Consider the following 18,532-nt stretch of genomic DNA (forward strand, 5'->3'; position numbering starts at 1 on the left):
TCTTTGCATCCTTCGTACGTGCACATCCACACTAGCTTCATGGCTTTACTATACACAGGCGAACAGAGTCCAACCACTTTCAAGACGCGGGTGGAGCTCTTTTTTTCAAAAACACTTAAAAGCAATATATAATTGTATCAGCTGAGAAATAGTACACCAGAGTCCACTTGCAAAAATCAAAATGCAAAGTGTAATGTGGATATTACTCGAAATATAACAGAAAAGCGGAAAGTAAGTGCGCCGACAATGGTTCATTCCTAAAGTACGACGTGCAAAACCGAACGCGCCGCACCCCGCTATAACACTCAGAACATCCACCAAACGAAGTGATGGTCATATACACGCCCCTCTGACGCTGTAATTCGATAATTCCATTTAATAGGCGGGGTCTCAATGAAGGGATCGGCCGACTATTGGCTGACTATCACGTCAATCAAATGCTGTTTTGCATTAGCAGGTCAGGTTGCAGTTGCAGGGGAGTGGGCAGGGTTGGGATAGCTGAACTTCTCCGCTGGTATAGTGTACTATCTTCAATTTAATACTTTATTTGAGAAATTATTTTCTTTGCGTGTGTTTTGATAGGACACCATTAAGGAATGTTGGTTTTGCTCTTCTTCGAGTAATTAATGGGTTTATTGGGAAGTTAAGGTGAGTAAGTGTGGCTTTCAGCTCTAATTGTCTGTCAAAATTATTTTTATCAGTTTATTTGAACATGCGATAAACAGATAACCTTGTATAATTGTATCCTTTAATATTTCAGCTTTATTGTTCTTGTATGAGACATATTTAGCGATACATTGACATATTATATTATCATCAATATTTTATCATAAGTGATAAATAAAAAATTGAGACTTATAATGAATGTAATGAAAATGTCTTAATGTACTAACATATTCAGGCGTTTCATCCATAAGCCACATGGTCGAAGAATAGATTAGATTATTTATAACTCATAGAATTATCACATAGTAATGTAATTATAAGAGAATTTTGTATATGCATATCCGTCTGTACAGTTATACTGTATATTTATTATATTTATTCAGACATTGGCAGTGATATACTCCGGACTCCATCAGATCTTGTGATTTCTGAAAGCAGGTAAGCCACTGACTAACGCACATTGCGCCTGTTCTCCACTCCACTGTGCGTGTGACAGCGGCTAACCAGCTTTTGGATGTGTGCCTGACTGGGACTGTCCCACTGGAGACTCCTGGACGGATACAGTCACTGGAGGGACACTTTTGGCTCGACTGGCCCTCGACAAATCTTTTTGTTCCTGTAACTCAACTGGTAATCCTCTGTGCGTGAAACCAAGCGTGTTGGATTTCCATGAGCACATGTCCTGAATAATCAATGTACAGTAAATGTAAATGTTGAATGGCATCAGACAGTCAGATCTACAGTAGACATGTGCTCAGTGCTCAGTTTTTAACTTGTATCTCTATATTAAGTTGTTTTTATGCATAATAATGTTACCAATATATTTTGCATGCAACCAGCAGCTCTGAACTTCTGAACTTGTAGGTACAGTAATACAAGTCCAGTTACAGTAGCTGTGGGAGTGTCACTATTTGTCAATCGAAACGACTTTGAATCATATTCACATGTTTAACAAACAGTGTGATAATCTTCCATTAATTTGTCATTAAACTTTCATTTTGTTCACCCTTTTCAGTTTTGGTTTAGTATGTGGTTTAGACATTTTCCCTTTTCAATATGTTGAGATTTTCATGATATGACACTATATAATGTTATGGAAATATAGGCTATCAAATAAAATATAGAAAAATATAAACCTTAAAGTTTCCGTACATATTATATTTCTAAAAATATAAAATATATATATTTTTAAATATAAACATGCGTTTAGCTACAAAAGTTTGGAGTAAGATTTTGTTAAAGAATGTTCTTTTCAATGTTTATTGTTGTCATTATTATATTATGTTTAAAAAAATATATAAAATAATTCTAATGTTGAGTATACAAACATGCTTTTAGCAACAAAATATTGATGTTGTAAGATTTTAACTAAAGATATGGGTAACGTGGTGTGACGCAAATTTAACAAGTTATTAATTTAAAAGTTACATGGGGGGGATTAATACTTTTTAACAAATTTGATTTGTAAACCTTATATTAAATTAGAATTAATTTATAAAGAATTAATAAATGACAATTAATAGGTTATTTTCATGGCCATTTAAGTGAAATTGCTTAACTTAAATATACGAGCTTGATTGTTTGTTTGTAATCTCAATGGACATCATTTTATTCAAAATTCTGTGAAATTTCTATTTTAAATTTTTTTTATTTTTTTTTATTTGTCATACCTACCCAGGGACTACAGGTGGAAATTAGCAATTGTTGCTATAACCTGGCCCAAGACATATTCTCTTGTTTAACAAGTTTAATGTTTATTTGTGCATTGTCCCTGTTTCAAATAAATAATTTCCAATTCCAATTCCAATTCCAATAAAAATGATCATTCTAGAAGAAAATTTCAGATGGCACTTAGAGGCTTTTGCATCTGAACTCTTCATATATACACACACACACACACACACACACACACACACACACACACACACACACACACACACACACACACACACACACACACACACACACACACACACACACACACACACACACACACACACACACACACACACACAGTATATGTATGTATATATATATATATATATATATACAGTATATTAAAAATCCTAATGTTTCAGAATACACATTTTTATATTAAAGGTTGTGGTGATATTGTGCTAAAGAAACGAGTAAACATGGTATAACACTAAGTTAACAAGTACATTTTTTTATGTTAAATTTGGTCAAAAATACATCCAGGCTTTGTCTTGAAAAGCACAAACTGCACTTTATGTTACATAAATCTGACTAAATTTAGGAGATAAATGGTTACATTTTGGAGTTTGAGTTCCATAAAATGTAAATCCTGCCCCCTAACATTAAATCAAATTCTTTATAATGTATGGCCATTATTGGGGAAAAACTCAATGTAGTAACTGAAAAATCATTACTGTGTCTCGTGTGTCTCGGACTGCATTAGTGCCGTTAATGGCTCTGGTCCACTTAAGGGAATTCATCACAGATTAGAGATTTGATTTGATTGAATCACTTTTGAACCTGCCTTTTTGTTGTGATTAAACCCCCTTGGTGTATTAATGTGAAAAATTATGAATAAAAAAATATAATTCTCATTAATGTAAATTCATGAGCATAGCCACGCCTTTATGTGTGTGTATGTGTGTATCTATCCTATAGTTCCTGCTGACAGGCATGAGAGGATTGGAGGCTTATCCACCATGGCTGACGGTTCCTTGATCTTATCTATATAATCCACTTTCATATAGTTATTCATGATATCAAAACAGCCACGCTAAAAGAGAACAACTCAGACAAACACGTAAATCAGTTTTTTTTATACTGAATCATGCTTGGTATTTAAAACCTTTGTGGTGAAGTGGAAGAACAGATCTGTGATATAAGTTAAGATGTGCAGAGTTTTTTCCTGTTAGTGGACTAATGAAATGATGACTTCCTTTATAAAAAATAGGTCTTTATATATTTTTTATACACTATAGGACAGTTCTGGGTTTAGATTAGTGTCTCCTAAACTTAATTCCAAGAACCACATTTGATCAAATCAGATTCAAACCATATACGTAACATGAATAGGTGATGATGTAAGAACGTAATAAAAAAAAAAATGTTTATTACAGTTCCAAATGATTAGAATAAAAAAAAAAATCAACATCAATGAAAATATTAATAATTTTTAAATAAATGAAATAATATATAAATATTATGTATATTAAATGTGAAATGTATTGTAGTAAAATATAAGTATACAAGCATATAATTCCTAAATATAACAAAAAATATAACTAAATAAAAATATAGATTTGTGGAGGTCAGGCCAGCTTAAGTATAATAACACATAATACCAAGAAATTCAGAAAATGTATGTTAATTGTTTTACTCAAAATATCTTAATACAATTTGTAATAATAATAATAATAAATAAGTGTAAACTTTGGACCCCACTGTATATTCTCAGTGTCGTTTTAGAAAAATTAAGTTTGTTTTATTCATTTTTTTATTACTCTTCTCCATTTTAGTTATTTTAGTACATCAATTAAACCAAATAAAAATGAAAAGCTGAATAATTAGCTGAAATAAAATAAGTTTTTTTTTGGTAACACTCTACAGTAAGGTCTATTAGTTAACTTTAGTTAATCCATTAACTAACAGTGCATGAGAAATGTATTTGTTCATGTTATAAAATTACAACTGTTTGTGTTAGCTCAGGTCCGTTAGATAATATTAACAGATACAACTTTTGATTTTAATAATGAATAAGTAAATGTTGAAATTAACATTAAGTAAGATTAATAAATGCTTTAGAAGTATTGTTTATTGTTAGTTAATGTTATAACTAATGGTAACCAAATGTAACCTTGTTGTACATTTTTATTTCAGTTTAAGTTTATTTTATTTCAATCACCAATTTTTATGGTTTTAGTTCTAAACTAATAACATGATAGACTGCAGTTGTGCGATATGAACACTCATGTAAGCCTATAACATGTATATTATTAACCCAGTGTAAGTGTCAGAAAACATTTCCTGTGTTTGCTTTCTCTTAACATCTGAACTTTGTGAATCAGTAATGGAAAGTGAGTCTCGTCGACAAACCATCAAGCGCAAGTCATCTAAGACACAATGCACAGTCTTTATTAAATACATAGACAAAAGTAAAAGTTCTCGAGATAAAATCTGGTAATATTTTACAGTAAATACATGTTTTGAAATGTACCAAAAAGTAGTAAATATATCATTAATATATATATTTATTCATATATACAGGATATATATATATAACATGAACTGTTATACTGATGCCAGTTAAGATGAATTTAAGCAGAAAGTCATTCTACATCCTTAGCCCTGTGCTTCAGGTTTATTACCGCCAAGACGATTCCCTGGAAGTCAGGACTGCAAGACACATAGAAAATACATTGAGTGAGGCTGTTGGGTTTAGAAACCATGATAGGTACAAAAATACTTCATCTGTGGAGGTTTCAGACACATTCCCATGCACACAGCAGCCGAGAGAACACAGCGGGAAACTTCAAACCCAGAGAAAAGCCCGAACGTCTCACTTCACTCTGTATGTAGCAGTCGCTAAACCAGAAACATACCGACTCAGTCTTATGGATGAATATGTAATATAGCACAAGGCATTGATAATGTGTGGGAAGGATGAATTCGACATCATTGGTTCTTTGGAAATAGCGAATACACACAGAGACTTTCCAACAGTCCAGATACAGTAGCAGATACAGACCAGAAAAAACAACTGATCACTGCTAAAACATCTACTGATGATATTCTTGTCATTTACATGTTCTTGCACAAAGAAAATGTCATCATGGGAAAGTTTCTCTTTAGAATAAGTAGCTAGCCACTGGTTCCACTTTTTAAAAGTCCCAGCTTTGTAATTGTTTGAAAATATAGTGTGGAAATAGTTTATATTTTTGAATACTTTTAAATGCCATTCGTTCACAATCATATGCCACAAACGTGATGCTTTCAAAATGACTCTTTTATGTACACTGGTCACAATCTTTGTATTAACATTCAGAATGAATAAAATGACTGTTTTGGATCATTGTCCACTCGGCACATATTGTGGACAAATAGTTGTTTAAGGAGACAAGAGATATTAACATGTCACATCATTAGACGTGTTAAAGTGATAGATCACCCAAAATTGAAGATTTTGTCTTGATTTATTCACTCTCATGATGTCCAAACCTATATGAATTTCTTTATTCCGTGGAAAACAAAAGGAGATATTTCGCGAAATGTTCATGTTCAAGAATGTACATTCTTAAAGGGACAGTTCACCCAGAAATCAAAATTCTGTCATCACGTGAGACTTTCGTTCATCTCTGGAGCACAAATGAAGATATTTAAAATGAAATCTGAGAGAATTTCCCTCCCTTGACAGCTACGCAACTACCATTTTGATGCTTCAAAAAGTTCTAAAGAGATCGTAAAACTAATCAATATGAATTGAGCGGTTTAGTCAAAGTTTTCTGAAGAGACACGATCGCATTTATGATGAAAGGATTGAGTTTAGGCTTTTATTTACATATAAAGATTGATCAGCAAACGTAAACAGAAGCTCAAACGTGATGCTTAACAAGAGAATGAACCTCATTGGTTCTCGCACGTCAAGCGAACATGCTAGAGCTTCCATTTACCACAACTGATGTGTGTGTTGATGAGTGTCTATATGTGAATAAAAGACTAAATTAAACCTGTTTATTATATAAAGTGATTGTGTCTCCAGAAAATTTGGACTAAACCGCTCAATACAAACTTTTTGAACCGTTAAAGTGGTATTCTGCATAGACTTTCAATGGAGGGACAGAAATCTCTCAGATTTCATAAAAAATATCTTCATTTGTGTTTCGAAGATGAACGAGAGTCTTACGGGTTTGGGACGACATGAGGGCGAGTAAATTCATTTTGGGGTGAATTATCCCTTTAAAAAATTTAATTCTTCTCAACTGATACACGTCGCTCCAGGTTTGGATTGGAACCCCAAACACATTCAGGTAATGCTGAGTCCAGCTCATCACTGGGAAAACATTCAGTTACATGGAAGAAAGCTATACAGGTTTGGAACTCCAAGTAAAGTAAATGAAAACTGAATTTTTATATATAAGGTGAAGTATCCCTTTAATACACACACACACACACACACACACACTCACAGAGAGAGAGAGAGTGAGAGAGGCACTATAAATCAGCGAAACAGGGCTCAAAACCACACAATGTAAGGACACCAAACTGGGACAGAAGAGCGTAAAAAAGGAGAGGTGTGTAGAGCTCAAAGGAACACTGCAGAAACACTTTAGTTTGTGAATTTTAAGTCAAATTACATCTTCATAAGCAAAACTATCTCAACTAGACTTAAGTTGTTAGCAGCTTGTCAAGATGTAATTTGAAACCAGCCCACTACCCCTTAAACTAAAGTGTTGAAGAACACAGGTCATAGTAACACTTCTTTGTGAAAGGCACTACATACTGGCAATGTAATATGTAACATCCATATTTATAGACCCAAGTAGTTAAACAAAATCAGCATATACTGTATATTAATAATACTAATATAGAGAGACTGAAGATATATCTGTAATGTTGTGTAAATTAGTTGACGCAATGCCTTTCAGCTAAAGTGCTACAATAATCAGGCATGTTGATGGAAAGAGTGCGGTTAAAGGGAGGGGGCACCATGCAGGCACCAGACAGGACTGTCCCGCTGGGGTTGAGGAGCAGGGAAGCAGCAGCGGGCGTCTGTCACACATACACACCCTCAGGGTTCAGGCTGGACACCAGTGGGTGCTGCAGGTTTCGAGGGTGACCAAGGAACTGCTTAGCAGTGGGACGAGGGGGGGAATCTGTGCCAATGAAATATGGGGTCAAATATACGACAGCAACATCATATAAATACATATATCTGTGCTGGCCATTTAATGACCATAGTACTGTACTATTTGTGCGGTTTGCTATGTGTATTCATGGAATAACAAAAAGAAATGCAGTGTACAGCCAAAAATCATTAAAAGAAATGCTTGTATCCCCACAATGCAACCATTTCCACAATGCAACCATTCCATTTCCAGCTGAGATGTTTGGAATCTCCTTCTTGACATATTTTTCTTGATCAGTTTTCACATTACTCTAATATTTAAATCCAAGAAGATGACCAAATGCTACATTTTGAACTACATATGCATGCATAAACAATCATAATTGGGTAATATGACAACAAAGTGAGACAATTTACCATTACATACTGCATACTGATTCACATGTTCAGAATAGGGATGCACCGATATGAACATTTTGGCTGATACCGATAACCAATAATTCTTTATATTTGAAAGCCGATAACTGATATATTGGCCGATAAATCTAAATCCAAATCTTTATATATTTTTTGTGAGCCCGATTACAAAACCAAAAGTCTCACCATAAAAAGCCTTGTCCCAAGCACACAATTATAACGTACTCATTATAATTTTATGTAGCCTATATGACAGACTCCAATCATATTTCAAGCAATTCAAAACCATCATGGCGAACAGCTGAAGGAAAATATTTATCGGATTTCCATCGGAAATCCATTATTTATCAGCTTTAATATATCAGCCTTCTTATCGAATATCATTTTCTTATCAGGCCGATAATGATAACATAAAAAATTAACATATATCAGCCGATACCGATATGGTGGGCAATAAATCGTGCATCCCTAGTTCTGAATGAAATACTTGTCTACTGTGCAGTATATACTATTTAAAATATATATACTATGTGAAACAGTATGCATTATGCAAGAATAAACATTTAAAATAGTAGTATGCAATCTCATCATGTTACATGTTTAATTTAGCGAGCATCATCTAGTCTTAAAATGTTGCAGGCTATACTGTAGCAGGCTATACTGTAGCACACTACTAGAAATGCGAAAATTAGTATGGTAGTATGCTATTCCAAATTTAGCCGTTGAAAACGGCAGATCATGTGATTCCAGTTACCACATCATTAACACATTGCATTGTAGGATACAGTATTCTGCAGTGTGTATTTTGTATACTGATTTGTATACATTATAAATCAGTAAATCATTTAGGAATTCCAAGTATATGTGTGAATACACACTATAGTACTATGTAAGCATGCAACTAGTTGGTAGTATGCAGTAAACAGTACGCTAGTATTAATTTATTTACTCTGATGAATTATGTATGTGTACGTGCAGTAAATTTAGGGTACGTTTACACGACAACGATATGCTTAAAATTGAGAAGTTTTTCCTTTGAGTTTTCCGCGTACATTGTCAAAACGATCCCCATTCACAATGATCCGCGAAAACGACTAAAAACACTGTATTCTCCTGCCAGGCCATTAGATGGCGACGAAACACTATAGACTGAACACGTAATACGCATGTGCATGACGTCACCGTCTTCAGAGATTCGTGTTTTTGTTGTTTATACAGAAACCGTTTTCAAAAACGTGCACTTTAGGGAACCCGTTTTCAAAAGTTTGCGTTTTAGGCACCCAAAATGCTGTTGTCATGTAAACGAACGGCCAAAACGCATAAAACGCTTTAGGTTTTAAGTTGAAAACGGTGTCGTGTAAACAGCCCCTTAGTGTGTGTGTATGTGCAGGCCATACCATTGTGTTTGTCCTGCTGTTGTTGAGTCAGGTCCAGTTCTTCTGGGTATTCATTAAGGTCTGTGCGGGATTGAGTGTGGGTGGGCAGGGCTCCAGCCTGCTGGATAAACTGTTGTAAATTACACTGTCTGAGCTCCTTATTCAACTCCTCCACTTCCTCCTGCTTTGCCTACACACAGAGAGAACAGACCATCACAAACAGCCTGCTGATACAAATAAAATCAAGTACAGTTTAAATCATTATGAAGATGAATTATTAAACTCAGTCATTTTTGGAGTTGCTGCACTGTAGTATGTTGTTAAGATGCCTAAGATTGGATACATTTTAGATTTTTGTATTTATTAAATTATTTTTTTATATTTATAATAAAATATTTTGTAGTACCTTTAATCAATCCATGCAAACCTTTCGTTTTAATCCTGAGAATGTTGTCTGAATACAAAACTTTGCTTCTTTTCTTTTGCTTCTTTCTTGTAATTCCACCAGCAATCACAAGGGGACGCCATGTTTTAACAGCAACAACAGCCAAGGCAGTAAGTTTGTGCCCTTCGGCTGTGTTTACAGTAATCTCAGGATTTGTCCTCTATGGGTTTGTTTGACACCTTTACGGCTGTAGGTTTCATGTGTTTAACAAGACAAGCCAAACTAAAATACAGACAAGTCAAAGGTAATCACAAAGTATGTGACTCAAGTAATCACCTGAGTTTCTATTCGCAAACTATGATAATTCACTGTGTGGTCGTGGAGGCAGAGCAGCATACTTGTCTTACTTCACAAGACTTATCTAATGGGAATAGATTTTGATTATGTAAGATCCGGCTAGTCATGGCTGATTTTCTTGCTTTTTGGAAGAAGACATAAAGGAAGATTTTTGAGTGGCACTGCGATATGAAGTAGTTCAGATCATCTTCACAGAACTGGAAGTCTTTGATTTAAGTCACTGGAATAGTGAAATATTGAAATGTCTGGTGCATAATTACCTACAGTGTGAAATTCATACACGCCTAGCAGAAAAGGAAACTCATTTAATAGGTGTATACCTTTATTTTGTCCTTTCAAGGTATAAAATACACAGGAAATAAAATAAATGTATGCGTGTCCAAATAAAAACATTTGTTTTTGTGCACAGAAAAGTAGGTTAAAAGACTGAATGCATACATTCTGAGTGTGAACATCTGAATAATTTCAAAAGGTGAGTTCCTTTGCTCACTTTCAGATTTTCAGTTCATAGCTCGTACGCCCTTTGCCTAAGGGGACAGTAATACCTGCCATAATTTTGCCACCAACAGCTATAAACCTCTTTCTTGAGCCACGCCCTCTCTGCTTACCTTCAGCAGAGTCTCCGCCCTCCCCAAAGCCTTCTCAAGCTCTACAAGCTCTGCCTCCAAGTCCTCCCCCTGCTTTTGTCGACTTTGAACATCTGCCTTGACTACCCCCAAAGAGTCTTTTGAATCGGGCTGATTGGGCAAGGTGTCCACCTGTAGCATTTCCCTCTGAACGTCCTTTTCAAGTTGTATTGCACGAGTGTTGAATTCATGCAACTTTTGCCCACAGTCATCCAGTTTAGCATGCAGCTCTCCTAACCGCCGCTTCATCCCACGCTCCCTCTCGATCTCTAGCTTTAGTTCCTCCTCCCAGAACTCCTCGTCCACCAACTCTTGCTGGTTCTTCCACAAGGTATTTTCCAAGACTTCCATCTCTGCCTGCAGGGACGACTCCTCTGTAGACGTCTGGTCCCAAGTCTCGCATTCCCGGTCCAGATCCACCAGCTGGGACTCAAGGGCACGGAGCTGCTCCTGCTGCTGGAGAACATGCCGAAACACCTCCTCTTTAGATGGCGCCGGAAGGTACGCTGTGTGAGGAACTGGGGATGCCCTCTGTTCAGGAGAGGGTGTTTTACGAGAGTCTTTAGTTTTTGTATGAGGAGAACAGGAAGGGCCCAAGTTGAAGGTTAAGGATTTCTTCGGTAGTCCCCGTTTGGGTTCTGACGTGGAAGGCTTGGAGTGAGGGAGGGTGCGGTTGTGCAGACTTTGCTCTTCACTGCTGCTGGGACCAGTCCGCCGCAGGAAGAACTGCACCTCACTGCTATGTTGGCCCAGTTTGGCCAGGGACTCCAGTGGGCGCTCATTGGCCAGAAGTTGGCGCTCAGTGTCCCTCAATCTCTGAATGAGAACGTAACGACCTGTCTGGCCTGTAGAGAGCACAGGGGTGGTTAGAGTCCAAAAAATGCATCACACCTACTTACTTTTCTTTACCCTTTTTATGTGGACAACCCCCTTGGATCTGGGGGAACTGTCCTAGGGTTACTTTAAGTGTCTTTCTCAAGGGCACTATGGCAAGGACTCATTGACCACCACTTTGTTGGCTTCTAACCTACAATCTACTGGTTAGCCAACCCAGATCTAATGAAATACGTCTCTATAGCACGCATTATGTTTACCGTGCAATTTATACGCGAAAATTTGGTGTGGGGCACGTGCGTACTATACGTTTGGGTAGGATTAGTGGGGTGAGGTATGTGGGTATTACACGCCATAAAGTGCGTATCATATGCATGTAAAATCTCATTTTCGCGTATAAATTGCACGATAAATACAACGCGTGCTATAGAGACAGCCCAGATCTTTGAATGTCTAACCTCACCACCTTAAGGTCATTCTCAGAGGTACTTACCAATGGCTTGGGCGAGTGCAATGACTACATCTTGGCATGACGTCTCTTCCGACAGGCCGCAAACCACTCGTACAACTCCATCAACCCAAACTTTCAGCTCCATCAGAGACACAGGACACAGATCAGCTCACATCAGCAATGCATGACAATATCTGGATTCTGAAATAACAAAACAGCAACAGTGACAAGTTATTGCAACATGTTTTCATGGTCTGAAAAAGATTACATTACAAACTTCAAAAATCCATTGCCATTTTCAGTGATACCTTGGCAGGTCTGATTCAACAGTTGACGCCATCTTAAAAAAGCGACGCCCATGGTACAAGATGTACAAATACAATACAAATGGCCGAAGACATCCATGTGACATACATATGCATAGAACAACTAATAAAACAATGCACAAGAATCCATGGATTCATAAGAATTAGTGTATTCATTAATTATATACATCACACGTTCAGAGCTTTTATACATGCTAAGTTTCCCTCCGAACTGAATGGACCAATTATCAGTGCAATATGACTGAAGCCTGGTTTATTTAATTGTGCATTAGTGGCGTGCAAAATATGATCTAAAACAGCCACATAAATTAAAAAGACAGATGAAAAGAGGAAAGAAACTAATCTTGCACCAACATAATTTAGAAAACTTTTAAATCAATTCATGACCACCCATACTAGAATTTGTCACTTTTTTTTTAATTGTATTTATTCTGGTAAATTCTGACTAACTTGTAGAATTTATAATAAATAATCTGTTAATGAAATATATTTTTCTACTATATTACAACTGTGTAATGTTGTAGCCATAGTTTTCTAAATATGTAGGTTGGTATTTTTCATAACAAAAGCTATAGATCAATAAAAAAAGACAGAAGTCAACATTGGCCTACTAAGGAGACATCAATGGTCTCACTTATAATTTACATTTACATTTATTCATTTAGCAGACGCTTTTATCCAAAGCGACTTACAGATAATTATAGCCTTATTGTAACAAATGCTACAGCTAAACAATTTAAATAACTATAGTACAGTTTCATAAGGGCAAGTACAAGTTAGAATCAAAAGCTTTAAAGTCTGGACCTTCTTGAATTATTAACCAAACAATCAGTTTTCCCCATGTGTAAAAATGTGTTCTGTTCGTAGGATGACTGACAAGAAAACCTGACCTTCAGATATTCCAACATGGCCGAAATCATTAAAAGTCTGATGAACTGTTGAGGAGTAGGAAATAAACTATTTCAAAGTAAAGTTAGTTTGACTTTCCATGGCACTTTGAAGTGGAACATTCTGTCAAACTGATAAGGTCCCAAATGCTTAAATAATATAAAATAGCTAAATCATATATACTATGTAAACAAGTAATTGTTAACTAGGCTATTACTTTATTGGAGTTATGTTATTAACCAACTTTGCATGTGTGGATAGGTAAAAACCCCAAAAGACCACTTTGCAAGAATAAATCAATAAACAAACAAACAAATCTCACGAAGCTCCCTCTAAAGCCCTGGGACCCCGCTAAAAAGGTTCACTCTTCAATGTTCAGACCAAAACTACGTCCTCATCTGTGGAGTTTGAAAAGACATAACGATCAAAGTGCCAGTCTAGTCTAAACTTGTCAAATAAGGTCCATCCATAAAAACATCCATAAAGAAAAATCAAGCTATTATCTACTTCAGTTGTTTCTACCTGATTGCTCAAACTCTGCAGGATTTCCAGCCATGAGACAAGAAATCATGATTGAACATCAGGTCCAGTGGGTAAGCAAATTTCAAGAGTTATTATTAGCAGGAGGTTGATGGACTCATAGCTCTGCTCCAATTAACTGCACTGCTGGCTCTCTTCAAAGGCATTTTGGCAGATGAATGCTTAAGGGAACAGACAGGCAGAACTTAGTTGTTCAGAGACTGCATGTGCTTGCATGTGTTTCTGACTCCACTTTGAAGCCCCACAGCAGGAACAGATGGCAATACTAAGGTAAGGCGTAGCATCTGAACGTTTTAGCCATGCAGTTATTGAGTGAATCCCAGTTTGTGAGATTAAGAGTGAGACAAAATGAATGTTGTCTCTGTGCACTTTGACTGTTACGTATTACAACCTTTGTGAGGAAATTCTACGGTAAAGTCTACTGCAAAAACGAATGAAAACAAACAGTGCTGAGATACAAAGCAGACCATTTAGCAGCTGGTAAGTACCAGATGATGGATGCTCTATCTCCAGGCCTTAAAGTCAGGTTTAATAGAGAATAAAGAGAATGAGGGTGAGAGGAGCAACTCACAGGAACATGTCTGGGTCATATTTTGGCCCCAAAATCTAAATATATAATGTATATGTATATGTATATGTAATGTATATGTTTTTCTTATGCATTGTGTGTGTGTGTATATTATATATATATTCTGTATATATACACTCACCTAAAGGATTATTAGGAACACCTGTTCAATTTCTCATTAATGCAATTATCTAATCAACCAATCACATGGCAGTTGCTTCAATGCATTTAGGGGTGTGGTCCTGGTCAAGACAATCTCCTGAACTCCAAACTGAATGTCAGAATGGGAAAGAAAGGTGATTTAAGCAATTTTGAGCGTGGCATGGTTGTTGGTGCCAGACGGGCCGGTCTGAGTATTTCACAATCTGCTCAATTAATGGGATTTTCACGCACAACCATTTCTAGGGTTTACAAAGAATGGTGTGAAAAGGGAAAAACATCCAGTATGCGGCAGTCCTGTGGGCGAAAATGCCTTGTTGATGCTAGAGGTCAGAGGAGAATGGGCCGACTGATTCAAGCTGATCAGAGCAACTTTGACTGAAATAACCACTCGTTACAACCGAGGTATGCAGCAAAGCATTTGTGAAGCCACAACACGCACAACCTTGAGGCGGATGGGCTACAACAGCTGAAGACCCCACCGGGTACCACTCATCTCCACTACAAATAGGAAAAAGAGGCTACAATTTGCACGAGCTCACCAAAATTGGACAGTTGAAGACTGGAAAAATGTTGCCTGGTTTGATGAGTCTCGATTTCTGTTGAGACATTCAGATGGTAGAGTCAGAATTTGGCGTAAACAGAATGAGAACATGGATCCATCATGCCTTGTTACCACTGTGCAGGCTGGTGGTGGTGGTGTAATGGTGTGGGGGATGTTTTCTTGGCACACTTTAGGCCCCTTAGTGCCAATTGGGCATCGTTTAAATGCCACAGCCTACCTGAGCATTGTTTCTGACCATGTCCATCCCTTTATGACCACCATGTACCCATCCTCTGATGGCTACTTCCAGCAGGATAATGCACCATGTCACAAAGCTCGAATCATTTCAAATTGGTTTCTTGAACATGACAATGAGTTCACTGTACTAAAATGGCCCCCACAGTCACCAGATCTCAACCCAATAGAGCATCTTTGGGATGTGGTGGAACGGGAGCTTCGTGGCCTGGATGTGCATCCCACAAATCTCCATCAACTGCAAGATGCTATCCTATCAATATGGGCCAACATTTCTAAAGAATGCTTTCAGCACCTTGTTGAATCAATGCCATGTAGAATTAAGGCAGTTCTGAAGGCGAAAGGGGGAGTATGGTGTTCCTAATAATCCTTTAGGTGAGTGTGTATGTATGTATATGTATATGTATATATACATATATATATATATATATATATATATATATATATATATATATATATATATATATATATATATATATATATATATATATACACACACACACAATTTAACACACACTATTTAACACACACTATTTAACACACACTATTTAACACACAATCAAGTGTGACAAAGTGTTTCTGAAAGCAGCCACTTGGCATTTGAGCCATCTAAATAAATAATAAGAAACCAGCCAAAGCACACCAACTTGTACAAGTCATTTGATATTTAGGGCACAAACAGTGTAATGACTGAGTTTTAACAACACAGGCTCTGTTTACACCCGGTATTAAGATGCGTTTTGGTCGATCAGATCACAAGACGACGAGGGAGACACAATCCCGTTTACACCAGGTGTTTTAATCAGTCTCTTTTGTCCACATCTATCCTGATTTCTTCGAGGGTAGGGTCTATGTAGTGTAAATGTACAGGTTTTTTCAGATCTTTTGATCTAATGGATGAAATAAGCTCACGCAATTTACATATGAACACGACTGGAGAAAACAGAAAAACCTATGGAGAGCAGCATCTTTAGTTTCTGCTCTGACAGCCACAAGACCAGCCAAACGCTGTGAGTGTGTGTTAGAAATCAGGAATGGTGAGAGAACATTGTGCTTGGTAAATTTTTCGTCTTCAAACCAACCATGGGTCTTCAGTCGACCAAGTTTAAATCCCGTCTGACTAGTGCGCTTCCCATAATGTTACGCATTAGGTCAGTTGGCGGAGAGAAGACGGCCTTTTGTGGCAGTTCGAACACATTCGACCACATGAGCGTTTACACTACAAAAGCAATCCGGTCAAATGTGTTTTCGACTACCTCTGGAAGTGGTCAAAACGAAAAGTAGACAAGCTCAAAACGTTTTAGACCCTGTTTACACCTGTATTTAGTGCCGTCCACTTGTAATCCAGTCGACCAAAACGTACTTTAATACCAGGGGCCTGTACCATGAAGCCGGTTTAGGTGGCTAGCCAGCTATGTTTCAGTTTAGTTTCCGCCAACCCTGGGTTTTAGGTACTATGAAAGTAGCTTGGCTTGAATCGGTGTTCGTTGCCATGGTATCTTACGCTGCACGGCTAACCTGCTCCGGGGCAGGTTATGTTCTGGACTCAAGATCTCAGACTGAAGTTTGACCAATCAGCTGAGAGCAAAGAAACATATAGGTGACGTAACTTATTCCCAGTGTCTGTTACAATGACTTCACCTTTTCTTCCAAATCCTGTGGACATCTCAGCGCAAATTGTTTGACGAGCACTTCGTAGAGAGAGTTTTTAGCCAGACAAAATCCCCTTGCCTTTCCTGATAGTTACTTGTATGAAAGATACAGATTTTCCGCGGAAGGAATGTCTTATCTTTGCGAACTTCTTGAGCCGCACATAAAGAATTTAACACGTCAAATTCATGCACTTACTGTACCGCAAATGGTATTGCATTGCGTGTTTTTTTTTTTTTTGCAAGTGGTACATTCTTGTACGGTGGGTTACGCACAGAAGCTAGGGGAAAACACGGTTTGTCGAACCATTCGTAAGGTGGTCCTCGCTCTGCAGGAGTACATGAATAGTTTCATTAATAGTGTTCCCCGGACATTTATCGGCCATGTCCATAAAAGAGGGCTTTTATAAAATTGCCGGTAAGATACATTGAAAGGGTGACATCACATGAACACCGTTTTTTTTTTTAAAGCAAATTGCACAAATGTACTATGCAATATAATACATGTTAAGAATTATTTTAAATCTTTATTATTATTATGTTAATCTTATGATAGGATTCCCTAGCTTTCTTAGTAGTACAAATACGTTCTATATTTATGTAAAATTATGTATATATGTATGTGTAGCCTATATGTGTAATATAGCCTATAGCCTATTTTTATAATATATAAAAAATGTGCATGTATCATTTTTTATATATTATAAAAATAGGCTATAGGCTATATTACACATATAGGCTACACATAGCCTACATACATAATTTTACATAAATATAGAACGTATTTGTTTAACTTACACATTAACAATCAGCAATCTTTCTCCAACAGTCTTCTCTTGCTTTGGCAGCAGAGACTGTATTGTTTCGAGCTTGAAATACATATTTAAATTCATCGTAATTCTGAATGATTATCTCTTGCTCCTCCGCGGAAAAATATATCGCTCTCGCTCTACCCGCGATTGGTTGTTCAGTGTCGACGTCACTCTTTTATGTGCACGCGCGCGTGGAGTAATCATAGCTTGAGGATCAAAGCCTGAGTTGACAGAGAAAGTTGATGAGCTGCATCATGGTACCAATAAAGCCTGATTGCATCGGTTTGGTTTTGTCAACTCAAAACTAATCCTGTAACCTCGAGTTTGTTCAGCTACCTTCATGGTACAGGCCCCTGGTGTAAACCAGGTGTAAACCGAGCCAGATTACAAAACCTAGTAGTGCAGGTAAAAAAGTTACTCTTAAACTCAAGTCCTAAATTTGATATCGGTTTTCTGTCCACCTGCTCTTGTAAGCCTCTATAATCTATTGTTTTTCTGTTCTTCAAAAACTCTGAAAGGGTTCATTTTCATCCACACTGAAGCAGAGGAATGCCACCTTGTTGGGCCACGTGAGCAGAGCGGAGAGTAAAACAAATCTCCTTTTGTCTCCTGTACCTCTAACAGGCTCATACTAAATCAGGTCCGTGGCCTCAGGGTAAACTCCTCAACGCAGACCACTGGAGTTACCATGCCAATGAAGTACTGGAATGTGAAAGATGAAGCGCAGAAGAATCAACAGGTGCCAAACTCGGACAGTTTGGTCTTATGCTCAATGGATTTGTGTTAGATCAGAAAAAAACATATTTTAGCATTGTGATTTGACTCACAACAGGCTTGCATTTGAGATTTGGGTGGAACTTCC

General features: G+C 37.1%; 1 protein-coding gene and 1 long non-coding RNA gene across 4 annotated transcripts in view; one reads left to right on the forward strand and one right to left on the reverse strand.

Moving 5' to 3' along the window:
• LOC309491126 lies at window positions 1-1,671 on the forward strand. Its single transcript, XR_014202919.1, has 2 exons — window positions 1-648; window positions 1,050-1,671. It is a non-coding gene; the product is annotated as an uncharacterized lncRNA (long non-coding RNA).
• A 2,834-nt stretch (window positions 1,672-4,505) lies between these two features.
• Window positions 4,506-18,532, reverse strand: part of rassf7a (Ras association domain family member 7a) — a 46,428-nt gene continuing 32,401 nt past the window's right edge. For all 3 annotated transcript variants that reach the window (XM_082160493.1, XM_082160492.1, XM_082160494.1), the window contains 5 exons: window positions 11,972-12,130; window positions 10,627-11,489; window positions 9,298-9,466; window positions 7,425-7,511; window positions 4,506-5,034 (listed from right to left, as the gene is read on the reverse strand). In XM_082160493.1, coding sequence (XP_082016619.1) covers window positions 5,003-5,034; window positions 7,425-7,511; window positions 9,298-9,466; window positions 10,627-11,489; window positions 11,972-12,074 — 1,254 coding nt within the window. In that variant the 5' untranslated portion in view covers window positions 12,075-12,130 and the 3' untranslated portion in view covers window positions 4,506-5,002. The remainder of the gene's footprint in view (window positions 5,035-7,424; window positions 7,512-9,297; window positions 9,467-10,626; window positions 11,490-11,971; window positions 12,131-18,532) is intronic.

Source organism: Leuciscus leuciscus (genome assembly GCF_965113295.1).
Source record: "Leuciscus leuciscus genome assembly, chromosome: 25".
Taxonomy (NCBI): domain Eukaryota; kingdom Metazoa; phylum Chordata; class Actinopteri; order Cypriniformes; family Leuciscidae; genus Leuciscus; species Leuciscus leuciscus.